This window comes from Typopeltis vanoorti, chromosome 12, assembly GCF_054136105.1.
Source record: "Typopeltis vanoorti isolate ZY-2024b chromosome 12, IOZ_Tvanoo_1.0, whole genome shotgun sequence".
NCBI classification, from domain to species: domain Eukaryota; kingdom Metazoa; phylum Arthropoda; class Arachnida; order Uropygi; family Thelyphonidae; genus Typopeltis; species Typopeltis vanoorti.
Window position 1 is genome coordinate 24073742 of NC_143560.1, and position 20358 is coordinate 24094099.

The window sequence follows — 20358 nt, forward strand, 5'->3', positions numbered from 1 at the left end:
ATATTTACTAAAAATAAGGAAATGAACAGCATGTGCACTACACAGTCACACTAGCACCCTCCATCTGTTTAATATGACAAAGTGTAAGGTCATAGAAACTTTTGGAAGAAGAGTTTACAAGATGCATACTACTTGGATGGAACTAGACTACAGAAAATTCACGAGTCCAGGGATTTGGGTTAGATAATGGAGAGGGATTTCAAGTTTAGATAGGATATTCCAAAGTTGGCCAAACCAGCTCATCAGATTACTCAGATGTTGAAGAACAGAACACAATGACAAGCAAGGATAGGGAGGTTATTAATCCTCTTTATTAGGCCTTCATGGACACATGTGGATTTTGCTCACAGATCTGGCTGCCTGGTTTCATTAGCAATATGGAGATATTGGAGAAGATCCTAAGCGTAATGAATAAGATGGAGAAGTTAATGGGTTAACAGAAGGCTTCCGGCGAGGACAGAAAGATGTCTACAGGTTATAAAGGCTAGTTGATAGGCAAAGAAAAGAGAGGATATAATAGATACATCAGTTATCAAAAGAGTTTTAGAGGATCGACAGAAAAAGATTTTAGTATGTGCATGAATTGCGAGAACTCAGGATCATCCCTGGAAATTATGTAAGAATGTGGTTTGAAACAATCTTAGAATTAGATATTTTTTTTTTTTTTTTTTTTTTTTTTTTTTTTGTAGGGAGGGTGGTGAATGGGTGTAATGGTTGATAGAGGTGATTGTGAATGCATTTCGATACAAAATTAATAACGGAAAAAACTCGCATACAAAGATTATTTAATAGTATAATTTTCACCTGCATGTCACAGGTATCTTCAGTACATTAAGCTCAAATTAAACAATAGCTGACAATTCCAAAAAGCACCACCTAAGTAGCTGGTGTAAGATAACTAAAAAGGTCAATAACTTTCCTAAAAATAAAAAAAATAAATAAAAAATAAATAAAAAATAAAATAAATAAAAATAAAATAAAATAAAAAAATCAATACAATAAAAAGTTAGGAAAGATTATCTGATTTGTAAAGTACTATCTTCCATAAAGGGGATAGACATGAGCCATCGGATCTGTTTAAGTTAGGAGAATGAAGTAGAGGTTCACATGTTTCTTTATAAAGGCGTTCCATAAGAAACTGACTTTTTGTGAAGAACTCTTGTCTTCACAAAAGTGAAAAGAGAACCAATGAACTCTGTGTCTAGTGAAGATGGCATGTTCTGCAAGTCCAAACTTTTCAGGTTTAAAGTATTCAATATAAGATTAGTGTTCTAGCCGAATAGAGGCAGATCTTCCCGTTTGTCCGAAATAAGATAATCCACAAGAGCACGGAATCTGGTAGACACCTGGATGATTAAGGTGTGGAAGCTTGTCCTTAGGAGAAGTGAGAAAGGTTAAGATTTTTCTAAACGGTCGAAAGGCAACAAAAATATTCAGTGGTTTTAAAACTTTTGCTATATGTTCACTGATGCCTTGTACATAAGGGATAGTAATGCACATTATTTCTTCTGTGTTTGAAGAGAAAGACATATTAAAACTACTCAAAGTTCTTTTAATGAAGCAATTCTTATAACCATTAGATAGAAAGGAAGAAGTTATATATTGTAGTTCTTTCTGTAAAAGATCGTCTGAAGAACAAAAGGAGTGGCCCGATGAACCAGTGTTTTAATAGTTCCTGCCTTTTGACTGGCATGGTGATGAGATCCTGCATGGATATAATGGCCTGTATGAGTCTTCTTTCTATAAACTGAGAAACGTAGGTTACCATCTGGTTGGCGAAGAATTAGAAGATCTAAAAAGGCTAACTGCTTATTTGATTCTACTTCTAGGGTAAACTTGATCCTAGGATGAAATGGTTTAACTTAGTGAGAAATTGTTGAAGTTCATCTCAAGAGCCATTCCGTACAGCAAAAATGTCATCGACATATCTGAACCAATGAATAGGTCTGGGAGAAATGTTGTCAAAGATACGTTGTTCAAAATGTTCCATAAAGAAATTGGAGATAGCAGAAGAGAGAGGATTACCCATGCTGTTCCTTCAATTTGTTGATACAACTTATTTTTAAAGGAAAAATAACCAGAATTTATTACAAAATCAAATACATTTACAATGTCTGAAGGAAATTCCTGTTGTAGTAATTCAATGCTTTCCGAAAGAGGCATATTTGTAAATAAAGAAACAACATCTAAACTGATCATGATATCAGAAATGTCCAAATGAAGATCTGAAATTTTATTTTTGAAATCCAAAGTATTTTTTATATAAGTATCAGTTCTTCTAGTTGAGATTTTGTAAGTGGAGCAACCTATACAATCTACGACTGGTCTTAACGGAATGCCTGGTTTATGAACTTTTGGAAGACCAATATGTTGAAAGTTTATTTTTCACTTGGTTAGAGTATAATAAAATTAGTCTAACCCTTTATCCAAGTGTGAGCAAACAAAGTTTGCACCTGAACGTATCTTCAAGACTGGGGTAAGGTGGTAAAACACCAGAGCACTCCTTGCAAAGGTGGAGCAAGCTACCAACACTTCTATCTCAGTATCTCCCATAATACAAAACACATCTCCTTGCGGACATGTCTAATGTTATGCATTAAGGGAAGGGCCACAACCCAGACTAGTTTCGACCTTTATTGAGGTCTCTTCAGTGGGAGCCAGGCCCAAGTGGAGATACCAGGCAGAAGCATAGCAGGTCATCTCTACCCATAGGAGTTGCCAAATGGTGTGCCACCCTTTTTTTAATAAATTACTCTGGATTTAGAGAAAGATGTTGAAAGTTTATTTTTCACTTGGTTAGAGTATAATAAATTTAGTTTAATCCTTTATCCAATTGTGAGCAAACAAAGTTTGCGCCTGAAAGTATCTTCAGGACTTTGTTTGCTCACACTTGGATAAAGGATATACTTTATTGGACAGATATCTTTGTCCAATATCTTGGATATCTCTGTCCAAGATACTCTTGGACAGAGATATCCAAGCTCACACTTGGATATCTCTGTCCAAGGAAGCAGTCACTTTATTGTAATAAGTAAGTAGATTACTAAAACATGACCTCCCTTTAGCAAATCCATGCTGTCCATCAAAGATTATACCATTGTTTTCAACCCATCTCTGCATCTTAGTTCTCACAAGCTTCTCCAACAACTTAACCACAACACCTGACACACAGATAGGCCTATAGTTTGATGCTTGAGTTCGATCACCTCCTTTATGAAGTGGCACAATCTTGCCCTCCTTCTGCTCTTTTGGAATTTGACCAAGTGCAAGACTCGTATTAAAAAAATATGTCAAGACAGGTGTCAACTCTCTGGCACATTCCTTCAGAATATGCGGTGATATATTATCAAGTCCCACAGCCTTATTTACATCTAGTTTACTCAACTCCCCAAACACCTCTTGCTCACTTACAGTCAGTCTCTCCTCCCCATCATTAACTGCTCTCAATCTCTCCATGAAGTCACATTCACAAGATTGAAAGATCTTTATGAACTGCTCATTAAGTATGTCCACCACACATTCTGCAACAGCTGTCTTTATACCATTTTCTCCAATCAATGTCATCGTTCCATAATCATTCTTTCTTTTGCTGGCTACATATCGAAAGAACTCCCTAGGATTCTTTTTGGCTTCATTAGCTAACTGCTGTTCATACCTCTCTTTAGCTACTTTCATCAACCAAGTCACCCTCCTTGCCTGGTCTTTGTAGACCTCATGAAATTGGTTATTTCCACTTCTCTTATGCTGCCTACACAATGTCCTTTTTCTCTGTCGCATGCTTAATCTCCTTACTGATCCATCTCACACTACCTCATTTAACCCTTTCACTCTTGGAATACATTTAGACATTGCATATACTAGATAGTTTTTGAAAATCCCCCCCCCCCAAGCTGCATTGATCTCTTTTCCAGCTTACTCCTCATTCCACGCTACACCCACAAGCTGTCTCCTGAGCTCTTCATAATCACCCCCCCCCTTGTATTTCCACATATACCCGTTTCTCACAGGGGTCCTCGCACTGCTGGCAACCACCCAGGTAATCACCTCATGGTCACTCTCACCAATTGGTGAATGATTTGACACCTTATTTATAATTACATCCTCTGATGAGATGACCAAATCCAAGACCCTTAATCCTCGTGTGCCCTATGAAGACTATATTATGAATTATGAAGACTATATGTTTTGCTTGGAAAATGGTGACAATGTAGAATGGGTTATCAGAGGTAGCTGTAAGTGCATAGTCAGTTAATTTAAGGAGAAGACTGATTCTGTGTGGGTTAGTGTAGCCTTTTCATGATGGATAACATGACTCTATGGAGATGATTAATCATTATCACTAATGCCAATGTTTGGCTTTCGCAATGACCAATGTCTCAATTACTCCCTTTTATTCTCATGAAATCAAGTAAATAAGAATAACAATCTTTCTCCAGGACTTATACATTCATAACTGACCATTCAATTAGTGACTTTCATTTTTGACTTATAATGATCACACTGTTTGAAGTAAAGCAATCTGTCTCTAAATACTTAGTGCAAAATCCATCCCTGCAGAAGTAGGAAAGAAAGAAAGAGTAATAGCAATAGGACAGTGGTATTCAACCTTTTTTACTACGTGAGCTTTTTTCTATAAAAAGTTATTCAGCGATCTACTCTCTTATATATAAGTTATTCGGCAATCTATTCTCTTATATAGATCACGTTCCCCCAACCTGATACTGATTACGCACAAATAAATAACGAAAAAAAATACACAACTAAAAACTTTATTTGTGTATTTAAAAATTTATTTATCAAATTAATTATTTTAACACAAAAAATATTTTAATACAATAAAAAAAAAAATATATATATATATATTGGAATAAAATATTTATTTCTCTATTTTGGAAAACCAAAGTTAGAAAAAACAACAGATTGATTACAAATTCACAAGTTACAGGAAATGCTGGTTGATTAAAAAAAAAAAAGTTAATTTGAGAGAGAACAAAGAGCATGTCAAAATGAATGTCAAGAGACTGCTTGGAAAGATAAAAGAGAATAGTGTGACAGGAAGGGTGGTCAGTGTGTTGCCTAGGTATGATTGTGGTGAAATGAGGCGGAGAGCAAGGATTATGAATGGTATTCTGGCTGAAATGTGTGAGGAGACGGGAGTACAGTTTGTTAATGTGTGGAATGAGTTTGAGGGACGAAGTGAGCTGTATGGGAGCGATGGACTGCATTTGAGTGGTTATGGTGTGAGTCGCTTGGAGAGACTGCTGCTGGAAGGTAGAGAAGTGAATAGAGAAAATGAATCAGATCGAGAGGGGAGTGATGTGGAAGAGCAGGAGAGTAAGACAGGAGAGATTGAAGAAGTGGAAAACAATGGAGAGGTGAGTGGTATGAGTATAGAAAATGAGAGAATGGGTGCGCAAGAGGAGCAGGGAAACGGGGAGGCCCAGGGTGGACAGGGATACACAGCGTGAGAAAGGTGGATGCTCCAAGAGGAGGTGAGAGCATGTGTAGGCAGGAAAGTAATGGGATGACCAGGGATCAAGAGGAAACAGATGTTGTTGCAAAGGGTTCTAAAATGAAGAAGCAGAAAGAGAAATGGCCCCAGTTCAGCATGGAGAGAGCACATCGAGTGAATGGTATCAGTGGAACTAGCTGTAGATCCAGAAATGAGTTGTTGTGTTTGTATACCAATGCTAGAAGCATAAGAAACAAGGCGGATGAAATGGTTGCACTAATTGCGTCTGTGCACCCAGAGATTGTCGGAATAAGTGAGACATGGTTAGATGAGGACGACATCCTGACAGGAATAGAGATGGAGAGGTATGATGTGTTTCGTGAGGATAGAAGGGATAAAAAGGGAGGGGGAGTGCTATTGATGATAGAGAAAGAGTTATGTCCATACAAGGTAGAGATGCAAGAGGGAAATAGGGCCAGTGGTTTTGAGGCAGTATGGTGTGAGATAGAGGTGAATAGAATCAAATACTTGGTGGGATGTTGTTATAGACCTGGTAATGTGGATGGTGGTGATAGTGAAATGTACAGTCAAATAAGCCAAGCAAATAAGAAAAGGGTGATCATTATGGTGATTTTAATTATGGCAATATAGACTGGAATGAAGAGATAGCGACTGGAAGTAAAGAAAATGAGTTTCTTGAGTTTTTGAGGGATAACTACCTCAGACAGTATGTAACAGAGGGCACACGAGGATTAAGGGTCTTGGATTTGATCATCTCATCGGAGGATGTAATTATAAATGAGGTGTCAAATCATCCACCAATTGGTGAAAGTGACCATGAGGTGACCTGGGTGGTTGCCAGCAGTGCAAGGACCCCGGTGAAAAAAGGGTATATGTGGAACTACAAGGGGGGTGATTATGAAGAGCTCAGGAGACAGCTTGCAGATGTAGCATGGAATGAGGAGTTAGCTGGAAAAGAGTTCAATGCAGCTTGGGGGATTTTCAAAAACTATTTAGTAGATGCAATGTCTAAATGTATACCATGGGTGAGAAGGTTAAATAAGGTAGGTGTGAGATGGATGAATAAAGAGATTAAGCATGCAATACAGAAAAAAAAGGCATTGTGGAGACAGCATAAGAGAAGTGGAAGTAACCAATTTCATGAGGTCTACAAAGACCAGGCAAGGAGGGTGACTTGGTTGGTGAGAGTAGCTAAAGAGAGGTATGAACAGCAGTTAGCTAATGAAGCCAAAACGAATCCTAGGGAGTTCTTTCGATATGTAGCCAGCAAAAGAAAGAATGATTATGGAAGGATGACATTGATTGGAGGAAATGGCATAAAGACAGCTGTTGCAGGATGTGTTGTGGAGATACTTAATGAGCAATTCATAAAGATCTTTCAATCTTGTGAATGTGACTTCATGGAGAGATTAAGAGCAGTTGATGATGGGGAGGAGAGACTGACTGTAAGTGAGCAAGAGGTGTTTGGGGAGTTGAGTAAACTAGATGTAAATAAGGCTGTGGGACTTGATAATATATCACCACGTATTCTGAAGGAGTGTGCTAGAGAGTTGACACCTGCCTTGACATATTTTTTTAATACGAGTCTTGCACTTGGTCAAGTTCCTAAAGAGTGGAAGGAGGGCAAGATTGTGCCACTTCATAAAGGAGGTGATCGAACTCAAGCATCAAACTATAGGCCTATCTGTGTGTCAGGTGTTGTGGTTAAGTTGTTGGAGAAGCTTGTGAGAACTAGGATCCAGAGTTGGGTTGACAACAATGGTATAATTTTTGATGGACAGCATGGATTTGCAAAAGGGAGGTCATGTTTTAGTAATCTACTTACTTATTACAATAAAGTGACTGCTTCCTTGGACAGAGGAGAAGGATACACAGTAATATACTTGGATTTCGCAAAAGCTTTTGATAGAGTACCTCATGATAAGTTGACAGTCAAACTAGAGCAGATGGGGTTGGATATTAGATTAGTGCATTGGACTGGAGACTGGCTATCTGATAGGTATCAACAAGTTGTGTATGGGGGGGCAATATCCAGGAAAAGGAAAGTCACTAGTGGAGTGCCTCAGGGGTCTGTTTTAGGGCCATTACTATTTAACTTATATATTAATGATATTGGTGAAGATTTGGATGGAGATATTCAGTTGTTTGCAGATGATGCAAAGTTGGGACGAACCATAAAGAGTAGTGAAGATGTTGTGGCCTTGCAAGAAGACTTGAATAAATTGAGTGATTGAGCAAGCAAATGGGGATGTGAGTTCAATGTTGCAAAATGTAAGGTTTTAAAATTTGGAAAACAAAGATGGGATGCAGAATTTATGCTTGGTGAGAATATATTGTTGGAAGTAGATGAAATAAGAGATCTGGGGGTGATAGTGGATAAGGATCTAAAATTTAGGGGACACATCGCCAAAATTGTGAAGACAACACAAAGACTTCTGGGAATGATGCAGAGGACACTGACATGTAGAAGTAGGGAGATACTTGTTCCAATGTATAAGGCTTTGATTAGGCCACACTTGGACTATTGTGCCCAGATTTGGTCACCGGGTTTTCAGAAGGATGAAGAGATGTTGGAAAGGGTCCAAAGGCGAATGACTAAGGTAGTTTCTGACCTCTGGAATGTTGAGTATGAGGAAAGATTGAAAAGATGTAATTTGCAGAGTCTCGTGGAGAGAAGGAAGAGGGGAGATATGATAGAGACCTACAAGTTGGTAAGGGGTTGTTATAGGATCAATGGTGGAGAAGTTCTACAGAGAATAGTGGGAGATCAGGGGAGAACCAGAGGTCATCCCTGGAAACTGTATAAGGAGGGTGTGAGTAATGGAGTGAGAGGCAGGTTTTTTTCGTGCAGAGTTGTGAGTGATTGGAATGCCCTGCCTGAGAGCGTGGTGTCTGCAAGTAGTTTGAATGTGTTTAAGACACGGTATGATGAGATGTGTGTGTAAGATAAAAGGACCTCCTAGATGAGTCTTTGACTCCATGAGGTCTTGTTTTAATAATAATAATAATAATGTGAAATTTGGCATTGTTTGGACTTTGCAATAATTTTCATAGTCAAGTTGATATGAAGAAGTAGCCAATCGCAGACAATCATCCAAATAATCATTTGTAATATGGTTTCTTAATTGATTTTTTATGATGGTCATATTTGAAAAAAGCGGATTCTGACAAGTATGTCGATCCGAAACACGACAGAATTTTTCACGCAATATCAGTTAATATTGGGAATTTTTCATGTGCATACTTCCAAATGACTTCATTGTTTATTGATTTTAAATGTAAACTATTCTGAATGTTTATTATCTCAAGTTCTACTTCAACTTGCTTTATATCAAACAGCCCACTAATTTTATTTAAAATTTCTGTGATGTTCAAGTTTTCTTGAAATGGATTATTGATAAAAGATACAATCATTTCAGTTTTATTAAAATCTTTAAATCTTGAATTTATTTCTTCCTCAACTAATTCTATTTCACGAATAAATTCTTTTAAATCATAGAGAAGCAGTTCTTGATTTTGTTCAAAAAATTTTAATATATATGGGAGATGTCTAAATTTGCGGTCATTTATATTTTTCTTTAATAAAATTAAGTATTGTTGGAAAGTTTTTATTGAACTTAACATGTCAATTAAATTTTTATCTCTACCTTGTAATTCTAAATTTAGTCTCTCTCTACCAACGTCTCGAACCGAGAAGCTCCTTTCTGGAAGCGGGAAACTCCTCTCTCAAGCAACGTGGATCCGGGCAGTCTCTCTGGAATGGGCAGCCTCCTCTCTGACAGCAATTCTGGAACTGGGACCCCTTCTGCTTGCTTCAGTCCCTTTTTATTAGGCCTCCTCTGAGACCTCGCATGAAGTTTGGCAATCCCCAAACAATTGGTATGAGTCTTTCATCTTAAGTTTCAAGTTCAGCACGCCTTTTGTTCTCCTCCGCTTTCTTTTGATTGTAAGTTGCCGGCCACTGGAAAGTTGTTTGAACTCTTTCTGACTGACTTCAGAGATGTTTACACTTAGAGCCTGCAAGCCTTTCTCATACATACAAGTTTCAATAACAATTTTTATAATGCCGCATGTACAACTTCGGCGACAAAAACATTGCCTTTGTTTTTAACACTCTAACATATTCTTATTAAAACAGTATATACAGTTAGCTTCAAAAGAGTTATTTACAAAAACATCTAATACAAACTATACCGAGACAAACAAAGTTTATTTTTTTACAATATTCACGTGGGACTTAACCTAAGTAAAAAATCAATGTAATGTGCTTTGGAATATTTAATATTTAAGCTACAATCGAGTTTTTACACTTTGCTTATAATCGTATTCACTCGGCTCGCTGTTTGACTTCCACTGATCCAAATTAATTCATTTATCCGGACTTATAAGAAAATTACTGATTTAACAATTTTAACGAAAAATAAATAAACAATAGCAATACACTTAAAGCGAATTAAAAATAATACAAAATAATGATAAATAAAATATTATGTTTTCAGTTTTAATTAAATTTGTAAGTAAGGAGGAATACACAAGAGATCGACAGGTTGAACATCCCTGCAATAGAAGATGAAGTAGGAACTTATCCTGCGATGGATAATCGCCATAAATACTTTTCAATACTTAAAAAAGCATATAACATAACATTTCAAAACAAGAGAAATAACTTTATGCTTAATTTATATCTCATGCACTATATTTAAAAATTCCTAAAATAACTTAAATAAATTAATAAAAACTAAATAACTTATAATAAAATCTGCACATACCTTCACATACATTTGTTTGTATGTTATGCCTATATCCTGTACGGCATGTGCACTGGAAACTCCCTGGAGTATTTCGACACTGACCATTATCACAGAGCAAGAGATTTATGTCACATTCGTTGATATCTTAAATATAAAAATATATATTTAACAGAAGAATCAAAATCTCAATCTTACTGCTGTTTAATTTAAGAAATAAGCAATTCTGAAAGCAACACTATAATAACTTTATGACTATGATATTACTAATAATGAATCTATGGTTAACAGACTGATCGAGGGATATCTCATTCAAGTGACAAGTATAATATTAAACCTTAAACTCATACAAACTTAGATCATTCAGAATATACAATGGCAACACATTCCACTTTTCCACCACACGTCATGTAAAAAATAACTCCCATTTTGGATTGAGTGAGTTCATTCAGTCAAAAATTGTTGGAATAAGTATGCTGCAGTCAGATGAGGATAACATCCTGGCAGGAATAGAGATAGAAGGATATAATATTTTTCATGAAGACAGAAATGGTAAAAAATGAGGTAGAGTGTTATTGATGATAGAAAAGAACTCTAGGGGGAAATATTCAAGGGATGAGACTCAAGGGACAAATGAGTGTGTGCAGAAATAGCTAGCATTGGGATAGATAAGTATGAGTGAAAGAATGATTATGAAAAGCTGGGTGCAGTTTCACAGGTTTCCAATATGAATGAGCAAGTAATGCTATTATGTAAGAATAACTGTGGGCCTAAGGGGATATTGAAATTGATGTACAAATGCCCAAAGTATTAGAAATAAAGAAAAGTTTTTGGCATTGGTCAGCTTGACTTGGCCCAAAATTATAGGCATCAGAGAGACCTCGGTATCAGAGAATGACATCGTTATGGGGATAGAATATAACGGATATTGTATTATCAGAGAAGATTATTAATGATAGCAGAAGAATTTCAACTAACTAAAATAGAAGTTAAGGAAGATCGTAAATCTGAGAGAAATGGTTCATTTTAGGCAGTCTGGTGTGAGATAGAGGACAACAGGACAAAATATATTGTTGATTACTGCTATAGACCTAGGGATCCAGAAGAATATGTAGATGACATGCATTGGCAGATTACAACAATTAGAACAGATTAGAGTGCAATTCAAGCAATTATCATGGGAGACTTCAACTATGGGGATATAGATTGGAAGGAGGAAAGGACACATGGCAAAATGGAAATGGAATTTATATGGTTTCTAAGAGAAAATTACCTGGAACAGCATATGATGGGAAGGGACCAGGGGTTGGAGAGTGTTGGATCTGGTAATAGCTTCTCTATCTATAACTACAGCAACTACCCTACCTTGATGGGAGAAAGTGATTATGTAGTCTTGTCCTGGAAGGTTCCTCAACATGTGGAAATTTCAAGAAAGAAAGAGTTTATGAGGAACTATAAAGCTGGCAATTATGAGAATCATAGAAGGCAACTTGGAGCAGTGGCATCGCATTAGAAACTGCATGGAATGAATATTATTAGTGCATGAGAAGCAATCAAGAATTGTTTGAGTGAGTCAGTATCAAAGTGTGTACCTAAGGTAAGGAGGATAAAGAAAGTAGAGATTAACTGGATGAATGGCAATATAAAGCAGGAGCTGCAAAAAAAAAGAAAACACTGTAAGGAATATAAACAAAAGAGTGATTAGCATGCTCACGAGCAATATAAAACACAAGCAAGAAGGGTAACTAGTATAATATACTGAAAGAATGATTATGGAAAGATTACTTTAATCAGTGCTGATGGTAGGATAGTGATAGAAGCATAAAAAATAGTTCTGATACTAAGTGATCACTATGCAAGGGTATATAATCCAGTTGGTGACTTTGCAGTTACTGATAGAACAAGATATTGATGTGGGAATAGAGGTACACGAACTAGAGGTACTCAGTATACTGAAACCTATCAATGTGAATACAGCATAGGTCCTGGATGGTATGTCAGCTCACGTGTTACAAGACTGCACAAGGAAATCAGCGGTGCCTCTGATGAAATTGTTTAATCTAAGTCTCAGCTCTTGCAAGGTTTCAAGGGAGCGGAAAAAGGGTAAGATAATTCCATTGCATAAAAGTAGCTCCAAGACAGAAGTAGCAAATTACAGACCAGTTAGTATCTGTATCTAAGTCTCAGCTCTTGCAAGGTTCCAAGGGAGCGGAAAAAGGGTAAGATAATTCCATTGCATAAAAGTAGCTCCAAGACAGAAGTAGCAAATTACAGACCAGTTAGTATCTCTGGAGTGGTGGTTAAAGTATTGGAAAAGTTGGTTAAAAATAAAATTCAAAAATGGGCAGATAGGAATATGACATTCTATAGGGAGCAGGATGGCTTTTTAAAAGGTAGATCCTACTTCAGTAATTTATTCACATTTTATAATAAAGTTACAGTGGCATTAGATAAAGGAAATGGCTACATCATGATAATGCTGAATTTTATAAAGAAAAAGGTATTTGACAAAATCCTGCATGGAAAACTATTACATAAGTTGGAGCAAATCGAAATGGATATGTGGTGGTGGCATTGACAGGTAGTGGGAGGGGTGGCTGATAGACAATCATCAGAGGGTAGCGTATGATGGAGTGGAATCTAGGCAAATGAGGGTGACTAGTGAAGTGCCCCAGGGCTCTATACTAAGACCACTACTCTTTACTTTGTATATTAATGATATAGCGAAAGATTTGAGGGGAATATTCACTTTTTTGCCAAGGATCAAAATTGGGAGGACGATAATTGATAAAGTTGATGTAGATATCTTTGAGAATGATTTAAATAAATTGGCAATCATGGCAAAGGCAATGGTTGTCAATTTAATATTGTAAAATGTAAGGTAATGCACTTCAGGATGAAAAGATTATATGCTCCTTATCATATTGATGGCACTAGTTTATAGGAAACTGAAAGGGCTATACGTCTATAACACATTCTGAAATGCTGCCCAATGCTATGTGAGATGGCAAACTCTCTAGGAATATCAGTAATTCTGTTGCCTTCTTCAAGCTTTCCAAAAATTTTTATCCAAGTGAAATCATCTAGATGATGGCTTTGAGATATTACAAGACATCCAAGTTTGCAACTTTATTCCTTCATGAAAAGTGATTCCTTCAAACATAATTTGCTTAGCACAGCCTTTTGCCTTTCATCTTGATGAGTGCTACCATGTGACCTCTTTGTACACGATTCAAAAATCTGAATGTGATCCACTTTCTACTTGAAATCATCAGTTATACAAATTGCCACAAGCTGATTCATCTGAATTTGTAATCTTCAGAAATAGTGTTTGCCTGTAGGTTTTGGACACAAGTGTAGTTAAGATATTAAACAAACAGTTCACAAAGTTATTTCATCCTTGTGAATGTGACATCATGTGGAGTTTGAGAGTAATGGAATGGGAGGCAGAGAGACTGACTATGAGTGAAGAATAGGTAAATGGGGGAACTGAACAAACTTCATGTTAATAAGGCTGTGAAACTTCATGAATTATATCACCACATGTTTTAAGGGAATATGATAGCAAGATGACATCTGCCTTGGTATGTTTGTTTTGATATGAGTCTTCCAATGGGTTAAGTTCCAAAGCAGTGGAACGAAGACAAGAATGTATCGCTTCATTAGAGAGGTGAGAGAACTCAGGCTTCAAATTATAAGCCAGTCTGTGTGTTGGGTATGTTATGGTTAAAGTATTGCAGGGGTTAATAAGAACCAAGATTCAGAAACACGTTGACAAGATTGGTATTGTCTTTGATGTCCATCAAATAGAATACCAATCTTGTGGACTGCAGTGATTTGCTAAAATGATGTTATGTTTTAACATCATTTTAGCAAATGATGTTAAAGCTATTCCCCTATTATAATAGGTGACAGCTGCTTTGAGCAAGGTGGTAGTATACTTAAATTGTGCAAAGGCTTTAGATAGATTGTCACATGATCAGTTGATAGATAAGAGCTAGAATGGATTGAATTGTTGGGAAGGAGGGGAGGAGAGGTCATCCCTGAAAGTTGTATGAGAAGGTCGTGAACAAAGGAGTATGAAGCAAGTTTTTTGGTTGGAGAGTGTGGAATGATTGGAATGTGTTAACTGAGAGTGTGGTGTCTGAAAAGAATGTGAATGCATTTAATTAAGGCATGATATGATGAGCTGTACGTATGGCAAGGGGATTTCTCATGATGAATCTTTAATGTATTAGGCAGTTTCAGGTTGTTAAATATTAAGTCTTGTTCATTGTTAATTTATAATTATAGTTATAAATCACTTCACAGAATGCTTATAATTTCCACACTTGTATTTGTTTGATTTACAGAAAAGAAAACCATGACATTTATAACAATGTATAATGTCATGATGCTATGCCCTTCCCCCCTCCCACCACCACCATTTCCAAGATTCACACATTATGTATCAAATCAAAACAAACAATTATGAAACAACTTATGTAGCCAAGCTCTCTGCATAGCATGCAAGTAATTAATATCATTCTTATAATTATTTTTAAGGTTTATGCAGCAAAAATAGGCAAAAAAATATTCTTTTTTCTTTTTTCAAAAGAAAGAAAGAAAAACATTGGAAATAAATATTTGTTTATTAAATCATCACCACTGAAAAAAGTAAATACTACATATTATTCTTATTCTTAATTGGTATTTTCACACTGCATGTTTGAAAATAAACATATTTATTGCTATTTTTGATATGATGCATTTTTGAAGTAGATATACTTTTACCACTTTTACTACCATTTTACACTAAAATGTATAAGTACATATTCCTCATGTGATTCATCAAAAAAAGTTGAACACCTATGTAACACATCTACACTGTTTTTGTAATTCAAATCATTATTTCTTTGCAAGATAACTGTATCAGATAAGTTTTTGATAATAAAACTGCAGCTGTGAATATTATAAACTAATAAATTATTTGTACACAAATACTGTATCAGCATGCAAAAGAAATATCAATATTTCTGTATAGAATGTCCTGCTAATCAATCAAATGGATGAAAATGAATCAAGACATTGTGGTATATGCTGCATTGATGCTTGGAACTCTTGAGTATAATTTCTAGAAAAATGTTCTTTCTTTTATTTCTCATAGCAGTTAGATTAATCTAAGCATTCTGCTTGTAGAAAATATTTTAAAGATACCAAGTAATTTTAAACTTGGTTTTACTCCATTTTTCCCAAGTGAGCGATCAGAGCTTGCTCCACCTTTACCACGAGTTGCCTTGGTCTTGCACTACCTGTGGGATCAGCTAGTCTTGCATCAATTGCAGGTGCAAACTTGACATTATGTCTGTTTGCTCACTTGGGAAAAATGGAGTAAAACCAAGTTTAAAATTACTTGGTATCTTTAACATAATTATACCCAAGTTAAAAATACTTTCTACATTTAGATCTCCTCCTGAGATTTTTATTTAATAAGGTTAAAACACCTTATGGTAACTTGTTTTGGTAAAATACTTATAAGCTCTGTATTACTAAAATCTTAGTATTTGTAGCCTGGCTCCCACTGATGAGACCTCAATAAAGGTCGAAACTGGTCTGGGTAGTGGCCCCTTGCCTTTAATACAAAACATCATACATCCCCTTCTTGGAGATGTGTTTTGGCATTAAGGGTAAATATTAAGATTAGTGATCAGAACTTGCTCCACCTTTACCACAAGTTGCCTTGGTCTTGCACTACCTGTGGGATCAGCTAGTCTTGCATCAATTGCAGGCGCAAACTTGACATTATGTCTGTTTGCTCACTTGGGAAAAATGGAGTAAAACCAAGTTTAAAATTACTTGGTATCTTTAACTAAGCATTCTGCTTCTTTCCCTGGCAGAGAGGATTTTTTATCTAGTATTTCTAAGACAGTTTATTTCAGAAATAATAACAAGCAACAGAAGAAATAGTAAAATTCATGACTTTTTTCTACTGAACCTTCCTTTTTGTGACATAAATTTTTTCTTATATGGTGAAAATATAACATGAAATGTATTAATAAAACTTAGAATAATTTCACCAACAGCTGATCAAGTGATGGAAAAGAAGGTAGCGGCTACAACAGTCAGGCTGAAAAGAAAAAGTATGGCTTTAGAAGAACCAGCTTCAACAGACAAAGAAGTATTACAGGTATACTACTGGTTTTCTGGTACTCTTGGTGCAAAGAGCTTTGCTGGATTAACTATTTGGCTGGACCAACAGAGTTGCATAATAATAATTAATAAGCGCACCTTTGCACAACTAATTATACCTTACCAAGTATCTAAATATCATAGACCACCAGAAACTTAAATATTAAATGCAAATTAATGTGAATTAAGTGAATAAATGAAATGCATTTGTATAAACGATCAGTACAAGTTTGTTAGTATCAATGAAACAGAATTAAACAGGTATTAGTAATTAAACAGGTATTAAGTACAAAAATATGAATTAAATTATATAATGCAATATATAAGTACAGGTAGAAATGTTACAGGCTCAACAGTGCAGTACAGTACAGTATAAATGAAACAGGTTTATCAATATATGGTGTTGTGACACAGGGAACACCATACTTGTCAGTCCAGTAAACTAAAGATGGTCCCGAGAAATTCAAGTGTGCTGTCGTAATTTTCGCTAAAGGAGGTATCAGACTATCTGTTACTGGAAAATTGCTAGTGTAACTATATTATTATTATTATTATTATTATTCAGGCTTCCATGAAGTCAAGAGAATCATCGTGGAAGGTACTTCCTAGGAAACACAAAGTCTATCATACCACTACTTGAACTCATTGACCATTCTTGTTCTGACCACTCTATCGTACTTTCCAGGGATGGACCCCTTGTCATCGCTCCTTCCTGCTGCTGCACCAGGTGAAAGAACTCCCCAGTGTCCACCCTGTGTCCGCGCAGTTAGCCTAGTGACTTTGCGCTTCGCAACCATATGACTGGGGAAGGAGTGTCCTAGGTTCGATTCCCGTCGACGACGTGAGGAGCTGAAGGATCTTCCTCAGCCAAAGCCAAGTTATCTGGACTTGGGCGTGGACAGCAGGTTTTTTCCTGCCAGTTTATTTGGCATTTTTCATCCTGCAAGCAGGCAAACCGGTCCCGTGAACACACAGGGATACAGCCAGGAATACTTCAAGGCATAGGAGTGACCATTCTATCCTCGTATTTCGGTTACGAAATCCAAGCTTGCTTGGAGGATGGCTTTAACAGGCCTTAAAGGCCTGTTAAAGCCATTGAGATAGATAGTGTCCACCCTGTAACTGCCTCTCAACAGTTTAAAAGTCTCGATCATATCACCTCTCCTTCTTCCATCAGCCAAACTCTGCAGTCCACATTCTCTCAGCTGATCCTAATAATTAGCATTGTATAGTCCTTAAACTATCTTTGTTATCTGCCTCTACACCCTCTCCACAGTTAATTCATCCCCTTCAAATACTGGGGAACAAATTTGAGAACAATAGACTAAGTGTGCTCTGATCAAGTCTTATACAACAGAATAATAACACTTCTATCTCTGCAGGTCAGCGTTCTTCTCAATATTGCAGCAATCCTCTGGGTTGCCTTCACCACCTCCACCTTTGCAATATGACCCCTGAATTTTAGTTTTCTATCGATCATCATCCCCAGATCTCTTGTCTTCCCTATTTCCTCCAGTACGGCTCCTCCAATCGAATATGCAGCCTCCCATCAATGTATCCCAAGACTTTACATTTTGCTGCATTGAACCAATAACCCCATTCATATGCCCACCTGTCTAGTTCATTCAAATCCTCTTGCAGGGCCGCCACATCTACACTATTACTAATAACCCTACCCAGCTTCACATCATCTGCAAAAAACTGAACATCCCCTTGCAATCCATTGACAATGTCATTGATATAAAGGTTAAACAATACAGGTCCCAGTACTGAGCCCTGTGGAACCCCACTTGTAACCTTCTGCTTCCTCGATAATGCCCCAACATACAGAACTCTCTGATACCTATCAGATAGCCAATCCTGAATCCAGTCGACTAACCCAACTTCTAAACCGATGTGCTGTAGTGTAAAGATCAGCTTATCATGTGGCACCCTGTCAAATGCCTTTGCATAATCCAAAAATATTGCAGTGTATGACTTTCCTTCATCAACTGCTCTTGTCACTTTATTATAAAACCAATCATATTTCTTAAGCAAGAGCGCCCCTTAACAAATCCATGTTGATTCTCACAGATAACATTACCCTTATCTGCCCAGCGCTGCAGATAAGGGTATCTTCCCTTATCTCCCTCACTAATTTCTCAAAGACCTTAACAATTACTGATGACACACAAACTGGCCTATAATTAGAACCTTCAAATCAGCTACCACTCTTATCTTCCCTTCATTTTCATTTCATGGGTACCTTTCCTGTAACCAGACTTTCATTGAAAACTCAGGTTGAAGGAGCTGTCAGTTCTTTAGCACATTCTCTCAAAACTCGTGGTGAAATACCATTGAGTCCTACTGCTTTACTGACATCCAGAGTACTCTGTATTTGGAACACACTCTCCTCTTGCAGCTCTATATCTTGAACCTGCCCACCCCTCTAGTATTAAAACTTTCTTCTCCAGGATGAAATACACCAATAAAGTGATCATTGAACAACTCCATTATGTCCTCTGCATCAGTCACTCTATTCCCATTTTTATCCCAGAATGTAATTCTTCCACGATCATTTCTCCTTGTACTGGCCACATAGAAAAAAAAATTCCCTAGGATTTTCTTTGGATCTTAGTGCCAATCTCTTCTCATATTCAACTTTTGCCTTCCTCACCATACTAGTCACTATTCTGGCCTGAGTCTTATATTCTTCATGCATCTGCTCTCCACCCCTCTCCTTATATCTCTTCAATAATCTCTCTTTCACCTGCAGTTCCTGTTTCATATTGCTTGTCATCCACTTTACACCAAATTGTGTCCTCTTCTTCACTTGTGGAATACAGCTTACTATTGCTGCTAACAAATATTCCTTCACAATTTCCCAAGCACTAATGATATCCTGGCCTTCCAATTCTGCCCTCCATGGAACTGCCTCAAGTTGATAACTAAGACTATTATAATCACCCGCCTTATAATACCACATACATTCCATTTTCTTTGATATTCCTGCATGGCTATTCATCTTCAAAGTCAAAACCACATGGTTACTCTCTCCAACTGGTGGGAGAGATGTCATCTCAGTTATTGTCAGCTCTTCTGATGCTATGACCAAATCCAAAACTCTTGAACCTCTTATTCCCTCTATTACATATTACCTAAGACATTTGCCCCTCAAGAATTCAAGAAATTCCATTCCCTTATTGCATGTAGCAATAAGAGAATGGAATTTTAACTACAGCAACTTATATTGCTGTAGTTAAAATCTCTCATAACAATCATTCTTTTTGCCATTGCCAAGCTCAAATGGCTAAACATCTCCTGCTCCCCACCCTCTGTGCTCCTTGGCTTGTAACAACACCCTACTAAATATCCTGTCTTGCCTGGAGGAGAGATGTCATCTAGTTAATATCAGCTCTTCTGATGCTATGACCAAATCCAAAACTCTTGAACCTCTTGTTCCCTCTATTACATGTTGCTTAAGACATTTTGTCCCTCAAGAATTCTAGAAATTCATTCCCTTATTACTGCATGCATTTTCGTTTTCCCAACTTATACTGCTGTGTTTAAAATCTCCCATAACAATCATTCTTCTTGTACTTGACAAGCTCAACTGCCCAAACCTCTCCTGGTCCCCACAAAATTGGAGTTCCACTCTGCCTGATTGTCGACCTTTTTTGAAAAATAATATAAAAAAATCAGATTCCTTCATAAAGAATTCTAAGCATTTCACTGAAAAATTAAAAGGCATCTCCATCTTAAAAACAGACAACCTCACAAGCTTAGACGTGGTATTTACCAATGTACCTGTCGAAGAAGTTATCAAGATCCTAGACAATCTCTATCCACATGACACAGCTCAGCTTTTTTTCCATTGCCTCAAATCGAATTATTTCAAAGTGAATGACACAATTTATGAACAACTTGATGGCTTAGCCATGGGCAGTCCCTTATCACCTCCCTGTGCTGATCTGTTCATGGAAAAACTAG

The 20358-nt window shown here is 36.8% G+C and overlaps 1 protein-coding gene across 1 annotated transcript in view; it reads right to left on the reverse strand.

The window, feature by feature from the left end:
* Nucleotides 1-20358, reverse strand: part of LOC150100631 (fibrillin-1-like) — a 1594375-nt gene that overhangs the window by 1164506 nt on the left and 409511 nt on the right. Inside the window, exon 17 of the mRNA XM_090401848.1 lies at nucleotides 10243-10368. Coding sequence (XP_090257974.1) covers nucleotides 10243-10368 — 126 coding nt within the window. The remainder of the gene's footprint in view (nucleotides 1-10242; nucleotides 10369-20358) is intronic.